Raw genomic sequence first — 9,904 nt, forward strand, 5'->3', positions numbered from 1 at the left:
AAGGGTAACATGAAACTTTACAACTTTAGAAATAAAATGAGAAGACAGAAAGGATTTAAAAACAACTGCATGATGGCACAAACTACAAAATCCAACACAAATCAAATCAACCGCTGCAACATGTTGTAGGCATCAATTCCAAATTTTACATTCAGTGATCATTTTTTCATCTCACAAGTTTCTGTTTTTTTCACAGCTGCAGATTCCAAAACAGTGACGTGGGACTCAGGGTAGTGTTTGCATTGCTTTGCTCTGTCTGACAGCTCGTTCACACTCGGAGGACTAAAAGTGCTCTGTGGACGCTCAAAGTCTTTGTGGGTCGAATTATTCCACAATGAAAAATGATTAGGAATCAATAAAAAAAAAATCAAGTGTGATATGCACAAAAAACTACAAAGACACAAAAAACTACAAAACCTACTTCATAAAACAAAAAGTATTATTTAATAAGATGCAACTATAAAAGTAATAAGGAGGGAAGTTAAAGACGATGTAATCTGTATTTGAGTGCAGTACTCATACTGCTTTACATTTGAAACCACTGCAGATATGATACAACATAAAAAGTTATATACAAATCTTTGTGCTTAAGTGCAGTACCCTTATAAACATATCTCATTTATTAAAAGAAAACTCTGAGTACATTGTGTGCAGATGCAGTAAAAATTACTTTGAGCTGTAGAGGAATAAACTGACTTTCGGTAAGTTATCTCTCCTCCTGCTGACGACAGATTCTCATAAAAGTAAAATGAGTCATGTCTCCACATCTGGATTGTTTTAAACGGGGCATAACACCGCCCTCTCCTCCACTCCAGCCAGTCTGTGAACAGCTTCCGTCCCTGCTCACAGCAAAAACTATTTCCGCTGGATTTACTGGAAGGAGGAAGACCCTGCTTTGAACCTCCCCTTGTTAAACAAGCATTCCACACAAGTTTCCACCTCTAACATATCGGACGTCCCGCCCAGCAAAGCCCTGAAACCCTTCAAAGCAGCTCACTCAGCTGCTCTCCTCTCACTTCACTTCACTTCGCTGCAGTCGGAGCTCATCTGGACTTTGGGCTTTGGACTTTTCCAGCTGCAAACATGGCTCAGATCAACATCTGCCTCAAACACATCTTCACTGTCTTCAACATATTCTTCATGGTGAGTAAAGAGATTATTTAGGAAATGATAATCGCAGACTTTAATCCAGAATCTCCTTAAAGACATCAACCAGTCAGCAGGCAGACGCAGCAGTCAAAAACAACCACATTTGCCTCCTTTTTTACAATTAAATGAAACCGAAGCTTAGAAGAGTAAAATAAACCGACATCAACTCAACACGTTTGTTCTTACTTTCAGAGTTTGTTGTTGTGCTTCGTCCACGTGTGTGGCTGTGCAGTCATTTCATATCCTGGTTGTGTTTAAAGGATCCAGCAGCTCTAACCAGACTGTTTCTGTTTGTTCAGCTTGCTGGTGGAGTAGCCATCGCCCTCGCTCTGTGGTATCAGTTCTTCATGGACGTTCGAGGATATAACGTGAGGACACATTCAAACATAAATGTAACATGTGGGAACAAACAGACAAAGCCCACTAACCTTTCGTGACACTTTTGTCCACAGCTGGAGGGTCGCTCCACCCAACTCTTCATCCTCTACGTGGTGGGCTGCATCGCCATGATGATCGCCTTGCTGGGAGCCTACGGAGCCCACAAGGAGAGCAAAGTGGCCCTGATCATGGTGAGTTCAGACTGTCATTGGTTTTAAGTTTTGGGGATGTTTTGGGTTTTTCTCATTTTTATTATCTTTGCATTACAGTATGGTGCTCTGCTTTGAGGTAGGAGCCAAAAAGGGTGTAGTTTGTGTGTGTGAGCACCCGTGTGTACAGCTGTGAGCATGAACGCGCTTGTATTAAAAGGTTCCTTCATGTAATGATCTGCTAGAGGGTGTGGGGAGCCACAGCCCCGTCCTCCAGGGCATGAAGCAGGTATGGAGGAGATCAAAACTCCAGACATCCAGAGGCCCTCAGAACACAAGAGACCAAGGAAGACCAACAGAGGGGCAGCCGCGCCACTGTCCCAGAAAGAGCTGATGAGAGCCCCAGATGAAGGGCCACTCAGCAGCCGTGGAGCAGAAGCCAGGGGGGGTTGCAGTGACATGCCCGTGAGCTCCGCCAGCAGCCAGCTGTGCCAGAGTGACTGAGCCCCAGGTCGAGAGGCTGAGGGCACCCCACCCCCGAAGTGGCCCGAGCGAGACCCAGGCTCCAGGCCCCGACAAGCAGCCACCAAGGAGTGAGCCGGTGTGTACCTGGACGCCCATGCCCGGATACAAAGAACAACCAATGCACTGATGTCTGAGGGCGTCTGCCACTGGCAGGGGAAGTGGTGGGGGAGATAGGCCTCCAAACCTTGGAGGGCCTGAGATGTCCCTAGAGAGGTGGCGTCTGATACCCAACCTGACATGTAGACACAGACATACAGGCACACACAGATACAGACATCCATTCCCACCCTCATGCTCTCATATGCAATTACTCATCACTCACCCAACGTGGAGACAGACACAAAGAGACATTGTACACACAATCACACTCCCCAAGCGTACTCTAAGCCCCAGGTCTAGATACCCTTGCCCCTGGAGGGGGAAACTGCACCCAGACCCAGGTAGTGTTTCCCTTTTCCCTGGGGTGGAGAGAAGCAGACCGACCCGACTCGGCAGCAGCAGGGAGGCCCCACATTCCAGACCCCAATCGGACAGCCAACTCCTCCTCCTAGGCCCCCCGCTCCAACAGGCAGCAGAGAACGGTTTTATTTTGGTGGTCTCCCATCTTGTTTGCTGTGTTTAGTTTTGCTTTCTCTTATCTTCCCACATTGAAAAGAAATGGAAAAAACTTATAAAAGACTTGCATAAGATGTGGCCTACTTCATATAATGAATCATATAAGGCTTATATGATTTACCCATGAAAGTAGCCACTTTCATATATTGTTTTAGTAAGTATCCAAAACATACAAGTTTCATTTATATAATTTTTCTAGGGATCTTATATCTGTTTTCACTCTTGTATGCTTTTCATACAAGTTTCACACAAGACAGATACAAACTTTATAAGATTTATATATATCTTTTCCATATGGGTTGTTAGTCTCATTCCATTATGGGCTGTTTGTATTTCTTAATGAAGACCATCTGTGACAAATGTAATAGTCATGATTTGATAATGCAAGTGTTTAAGAAAATGAATGAATTTTCCTCTGCAGTTCCTGGTGTTTATGGTCATTGGATGCTTGGTGATGCTCATAATTGGAATCCCTGCTGCCATCATTCATCCTCAGGTAAAGGCAGGATGCTGGACGAAGTCATGTGAAGAGATTTATTTGATTTAACTGGAAAAACTTTTTAAATCATGCTTTTTTTTAAATAATCAACACATATAAATACAATTACTTTTTCATTACTTTACCTTACCCATATTATCTTTCATAACCATTAAAATGCTTTAATTTTTAAAATATAAATGTAATACATGCTATAAAAATATTTGATTTTTGCAGCTCAAAGGCATCGTGGAGCAGACTTTCAGGAGGTTTGTGCCTCTGGACAAATCTTCAGAGGATGTGAGGAACATGGCTGAGGTCATTCAGGAGAAGGTGAGCTATTCTAACTTGCTCGCTGCAATCTCTTAATCTTTTTAAAATGAGTTTTTCTTTTGTTGTTGCTAAATACAAGTTACATTCATGGAAAAAAGATGCACTCAATCAGGGCATAAAAGATTTAGCACTTGCAAACTGGTGATGATGTAAAATAACATCAGATGACCTTTGAAACATGACATAATACACTGTGCCATTATTTATATACAGTTGATAGTTGGCAGCAAGTGAGCTTTCAGAATAAGAGCAGGCAAACTGTCCACAAGTAATTTGATCACTTTTTTCTAAAAAAAAAATTCACACACTTTTTAACGTTTATTTCCAGCTGATGATCCTCCTGAAGATGAGTAACTCTCCTCTTTCTTTCTTCTCCTGCTGCTGTTTGTAGTTTCACTGCTGTGGTCTGTTCAGCTACAAAGACTGGGAGAACATCCCCGACTCCTGTGTATGCAGCCAGGAGGAGGAGAAGGAGGGCAAGTGTCAGACTGTCGAAAACAACGTGAGTATCGATGCACCCACTTGCTTCACTGGTCACGGTGTGTCACAGTTTGTAACGTCTTTATTTCTGTAAATTTTCCAGACTTTCATGCTGCAGAGAATGTCCGTCTACACTAAGGTGAGCGACCCAGCACCCTTTTGAAAAGCTTAAATCATTCCTCAGTTTATATCAGAACTTGACAGTTTTTATTTTTCCTTCTATTTTCAGACCTGCTTTCCCACGATCATGGACCACATTCAGTTTCATTACAACATCATGCTTGTGGTCAGCTTCACTCTGGCTGTTCTAGCTGTGAGTATTATCAATTATTCAAGGATTCGGTAGCATAAATGTCACATCTGCATTCTCTGCATTTAGTCCCTGCTATTATTTATGTGACAATGAGAAAGTCATAGTATACATGTAATATATTTTTTCTACAAAGTTTGAATTCTCCATCTTCTCCATCAAATGTTGAAGAATTACAGCATCTGTAGTGGAACAAAAAGTAAACTAGTACTAAAATCTAAATTTGTGAAAAATCATCTTGCACGTAAATACATAGCAGTTTGAGTCTAAGTTCATTATAATATTAGTTCATTATGAATACAGAATCAGAATCAACATTTCACAACCTGCAGATGTTTAACTCAGCTTCCTGTGTTCCCCGACAGCTGCTTGGCATGATTCTGTCCTCCATCATGATTCACCAGCTGTATTACCCAAACAGACACACCATCGTGGTCTCCATGATGCCACCAAAATACGAGGAGCTGCACAACACCCCGGCATACTAGCCAAAGTACGATGCATTGTTTTTTTTCTTTCATACAGTCCTGTTTTTTTTTCTTCTTGAATTTCAAAGTGAAATATTTTTCAAGCAGCATGAAAAATTTTTGTTTTGTTTTTAATTTTTAATTTTTTGATAACAACAGTGCTCCACAAAGCCCAATTCACTGTTTTCTATTATAATTTTAATGTTTTCATCAAAGTAATGCCTGACTTGTAAATACCTGTAAAAATGGTCTTGACCTAGTCCATATTTTTGTCTTAATGTCTCAAAGCTCAAGAATGCCCCCTCATGGGTAAGAGAATAATAAGTAGTTAAACCTTTTGAGACCCATATACTAAACTTATTATCGTAAATATTGGGCCAAAAAGTCAGTCATAAGAAATCCATCTCAATAGCTTAACTGCTTTCTCCAGCCCACTAGTCTGAATAACACCATCCCAACATTTCAGGAGGGAATCGAGCATAATATCACCCAAAATGGCAGTTTTATTTCTTAATTTCTTATCTGCCAAAATTGCTTTGATGCATAGAAATAATTCTTTTCACGTGGACTTTTCTGTGTTTGTGTTAAAAAAAAGTTTTTAAATTCAAAATGAAATTTGTACAATTTCACCCTTTTAGTTTCCAGCTTCTTCACTCTTTGCTGAAGAAAATTCACCTACTTTTGGCTCTAAAGTCTTCACCTTAACTACCATTACTGTAAAAACAGTCTTTAATCTCTAAATTAAAATCTCTTTCACAGAATTTCCTGCATTCCATCTCTGAACAGCCTATTTGCACTACTCTGCCTGGTTTACACTCAATGTCATTTACCCTTACCTGAATATTGTATATTGTATATTGCATAGCTTTCTTGTTAATTTGTATTGTATTTATTTAAATTTTTACTTTTTAATTATTTTATTTGCATTTTTTAATCACTCTCTTATATTTAAATGTTCATTTGCTATTTCATCTAGGGTTTGAGAGTAACGAAATTTCTATTCTCTGTATGTCCTGTACATGTGGCAGAATTGACAAATAAAGTTGACTTTGACTTTGACTTTCAAATCAAATCAAATCAAATCAAATCAAATCACTTTTTATTGTCACATCACATGTGCAGGCACACTGGCACAGCACATGCGAGTGAAATTCTTGTGTGCGAGCCCCACAAGCAACAGAGATGTGCAAACACAACAACACAAACGAGCAAAATACAAGAATGGCCAACCTGAAACTAATAAATATATGTACAATATATAATAGTGTATGCATTTCTGGATGTGTATACTAAATATTTTCCTACGTGTGTGTGTGTGTGTGTGTGTGTGTGTGTGTGTGTGTGTGTGTGTGTGTGTGTATACACATTTTTACAAATTAAATAGTAAAAAAATAAAATAAAGTAATAATAATAATAATAATAATAAAATATATAAAATATACAGAGTTGAATATGTGCAAAACAAGTGGCATTTATATACAGTGTGGAGTGCATAATGTTGAAGTTCCAGTAGTGAAGCTGAGGTGTCTATGACGTGTTCAGCAGTCTGATGGCCTGATGGAAAAAGCTGTCTCTCAGTCTGCTGGTACGGGACCGGATGCTGCAGAACCTCCTTCCTGATGGAAGCAGTCTGAACAGTTTATGGCTGGGGTGACTGGAGTCCTTGATGATCCTCCCCGCTTTCCTCAGGCACCGCTTCCTGTAGATGTCTTGGAGGGAGGGAAGCTCACCTCCAATTATCCGTTCAGAGCACCGCACTACTCGCTGGAGAGCTTTGCAGTTGTAGGCGGTGCTGTTGCCATACCAGGTGGTGATGCATCCAGTGAGGATGCTCTCAATGGCACAGTGATAGAAGGTCCTGAGGATGCGGGGGCTCATGCCGAATCTTTTCAGTCTCCTGAGAAAGAAGAGGCGCTGCTGCGCCTTCTTCACTGTTTTGTTTGTGTGTACTGACCACGTAAGATCCTCAGCCAGGTGTACGCCAAGGAACCGGAAGCTGCTCACTCTCTCCACAGCAGCGCCGTTTTGTTAAATGTCACCATTATTATTGGCCGGCCCGGAAACAGCGGGGGTGTCCAAATTCAGAGGCTGCTTCCACCTGAGGACCCAGCCTTCGCGGTCTAAACAAAGCCGGGTAGTACGACGTGAGCTCCCTCAGTGGAGTGAAACTCAGCCGTCTGCTCCTTGCTATCTAACATATAACCGGGCGCTGCCTTAAACTCTCGACCGTCTCACACTTCTGTTTAATCAGTTTTCTGTTTGACGTTTATCCAGCTGTGTGAAAACCCCAGAGGATATGGAGGACCACAAGAGCCACATGCATCAAAATAAAAAATTCTGTGCTTAATTAATGAATTTTAGAATAAAATCCGTATTTGTAAATTCATTTTTGAATTCCAATTTAATAAATTGATTTTTAAAATTCTTTTCAAGTCTTCATTTCAAAAAACATTTTCATATTGTTTAGATACAATAAATAAAATAAGTTTTTGTACAAAGTATCGGTATCGGATCAGTATTGTCGATACCACCCTGAATATTACTTGGTATCGGATTGGAAAGGAAATCAGTGGTATCGCACATCACTAGCGGCCACGGTTTTCACAATCAGCTCGCCCACACTGGGGCCGACCTTCTTGGGCTTGGAAGCCGTCGTCTTCTTCTTGGCCGCCTTGGCCGGGGCGGCAGCAGGTGCGGGAGCTTCCTCGGACATTTTCCCCTTTCACGTCTGATCAAAATCATTCCCTGTACAATTCCATCTTATGCATAGCACTTACTACTATAGTTGCATTAAATAAAGGGAGATAGAAAGGTGGCTACGGAGCCATCGAATTAGGAGTTAGATTGAAGATAGCTTTGATGGAAATTCCTCTTTGGTCATAGCTAGGAAAGCTGGATGCGAAGGACACAGCAGAGCCTGCCTGTGGCATAGGCTGACCTACAACAGGGTGGATAGGAGCTTTTATTGCTTTATCACATCATTACAAGACTTGTCCACAGGTACTTTTTCGCATATCTTACACATAACAATTATAGTTTAATCCTTAGAACACAACTCAGCAAAAAGTTTGAAATAGTCCCTAAATTTAGGTTACATTTACTTTTATTCACCTTATCCTACTGCTAGCAAAGGGTGCATTTAAAGCAGGCCAGTATGTAACAGTTTAAATTGAAGTTACAAAGATTACATTTTTAATTCTTTTAAAAACATATTTAAAATCAATATTTGGCACAACACAAGTCCCATAAATGTAACAGTTTTGACTTTTCACCTAATAAACTGTAAGTTTAAGTTTTGTTTTGCTTTTTTTTTCGGTGGAAACAAGAAGAGAGGTCGCTATCCGTTTGCCTGATGGTGTATCTGAAAGACAAAGAAGAGGATCTCTTCAGAGAACAGCTGGTAGGTGAATCTCACATTCTTTTGTGTTATATTTTTAAATGGCACATAAAATACTGACATGTTTCCATTTAACCTACTTGCCAGGATCATGAAGAACAGTTCCGAGAAGAGCTGGTAAAGGTTGTAGTCACAAGACGTGCAGCAGTCTGGAAAACCTTGATGTGCCCAGAGCGTGTGCCTTAATGATGGGGCTTATATACGCTCTCAATCTGAGCTACCCAAAACAAGTAAAGAACACTCTAGAGCAGGGGTGGGCAATCTCAGTCCACGAGGGCCGGTGTCCCTGCAAGTTTTAGATCTCACCTTGGGTCAACACACCTGAATCACATGATTAGTTCGTTACCAGGCCTCTGGAGAACTTCAGGACATGTTGAGGAGCTAATTTAGCCATTTAAATCAGCTGTGTTGGTTCGAGGACACATCTAAAACCTGCAGGGACACCGGCCCTCGTGGACTGAGATTGCCCACTCCTGCTCTAGAGGTATTCCAGAAGGTATTTCTGGAACTTGATGGACTTAAGAGACATTACCCGTGGACTGGCTTTAAGTGCAAACTTCTGTCGTGAAATAAATGTGATTTTTTTTTTTCCAAAAAATCAAAAAAAAAGAAAAAAAAAGAAAAAAAAGAAAGAAATGTGAATTGGACTGTGGTATTCTGATGTGCCTCTCATGTTTTTGTATGCAGTCCTAGATGAGTGTGGTTTTGAGAGAGGTTCGTAATCCATATAACCTTAGCTTTGGACAGTTCCGTTGTTGAACATCAAAATCATTTGTCATTTCCTTGATTCTGCGACAAGTTGACCAAGTTGATACCAATTTAAGTTAATGTTAATGTACATGAAGTACATTTTTTTGCCCAGTCATTTATAATTAAAGGGCTGCTGTAATGTTTCATTTATGTTGTATTGACACAGAAGTGTATTACTTTGTAAATGTTTTGTAATAGAATAATCAATTGGAATAAGTGAAATGGCTATGTGTGATTTTTTTATTTTTTTTTTAGAAAAGTTACTGTAGAAACCTAAACTAATTGGCATGGATAATTGTGAGTAGGATATATGTAAAAACTAATGTAATTTCTCAACTTAATATTACCAGAAATTTGAAATTAATATTAGGTCGCATAAACGTAATTATGCTTTTGGAGGTCAAAGTAAATCATGTTGGTGTGTTAAACCGGTTGAGTTAGCCAAACCTAAAAATTACTTGCTGGATTTACTTAATAATATGCAAAATTTGTAACTTAAAAAGCTGAGTGGAAATTGTTGCCTCAATTTTTTAAGTTGAGCCAACAAAATATTTTTTAGATAGTGGTTGCTACGTTGTTTCTGACAGTCTGACACTTGCCCTCCTTCTCCTCCTCCTGGCTGCACACACAGGAGTCGGGGATGTTCTCCCAGTCTTTGTAGCTGAACAGACCACAGCAGTGAAACTACAAACAGCAGCAGGAGAAGAAAGAAAGTGGGTTTTTTGTTTTCTTTTTTAAAAATAAGGTTTTTATTGAAAGTTGAATACTTTTTCTTTTTTTGTTAAATTCATTTTCAACTCAAAGCATGTGTTCATGGATTAATAATACATTTTGAAATATCGATTTATAAATACAGTTTTCATTATCAATTAA

At 39.9% G+C, this 9,904-nt stretch overlaps 1 protein-coding gene and 1 long non-coding RNA gene across 3 annotated transcripts; one reads left to right on the forward strand and one right to left on the reverse strand.

Moving 5' to 3' along the window:
* Window positions 1-916: 916 nt before the first annotated feature.
* Window positions 917-5,943, forward strand: LOC309691800 (tetraspanin-8-like). 2 transcript variants are annotated; one of them, XM_082509747.1, is made up of 10 exons: window positions 917-1,143; window positions 1,449-1,517; window positions 1,602-1,718; window positions 3,238-3,312; window positions 3,532-3,627; window positions 4,019-4,129; window positions 4,211-4,246; window positions 4,337-4,420; window positions 4,783-4,910; window positions 5,644-5,943. In XM_082509747.1, the coding sequence occupies exons 1-9, from the start codon at window positions 1,084-1,086 to the stop codon at window positions 4,903-4,905; spliced, it is 771 nt and encodes a 256-aa protein (XP_082365873.1). In that variant the 5' UTR covers window positions 917-1,083; the 3' UTR covers window positions 4,906-4,910; window positions 5,644-5,943. The 2 variants fall into 2 exon arrangements, with proteins under 2 accessions (XP_082365873.1, XP_082365872.1); XM_082509746.1 differs by having other exon boundaries at window positions 4,783-5,943.
* A 597-nt stretch (window positions 5,944-6,540) lies between these two features.
* Window positions 6,541-9,228, reverse strand: LOC309691801. Its single transcript, XR_014272120.1, has 3 exons — window positions 8,362-9,228; window positions 8,157-8,245; window positions 6,541-7,822 (listed from the first exon to the last, which is right to left on the reverse strand). It is a non-coding gene; the product is annotated as an uncharacterized lncRNA (long non-coding RNA).
* Between the last annotated feature and the right edge of the window lie 676 nt (window positions 9,229-9,904).

The sequence above is a fragment of the Aulonocara stuartgranti genome, assembly GCF_965226115.1.
Source record: "Aulonocara stuartgranti genome assembly, chromosome: 17".
Taxonomy (NCBI): domain Eukaryota; kingdom Metazoa; phylum Chordata; class Actinopteri; order Cichliformes; family Cichlidae; genus Aulonocara; species Aulonocara stuartgranti.

Excerpts from the sequence above, each read along its gene's own strand:
- LOC309691800 (XM_082509746.1), top strand. The coding sequence starts at position 1,084 with ATGGCTCAGATCAACATCTGCCTCAAACACATCTTCACTGTCTTCAAC. Across the intron at positions 1,518-1,601 it reads TGGACGTTCGAGGATATAAC|CTGGAGGGTCGCTCCACCCA; the intron begins GTGAGGACACAT and ends TTTTGTCCACAG. Across the intron at positions 4,130-4,210 it reads GTCAGACTGTCGAAAACAAC|ACTTTCATGCTGCAGAGAAT; the intron begins GTGAGTATCGAT and ends TAAATTTTCCAG.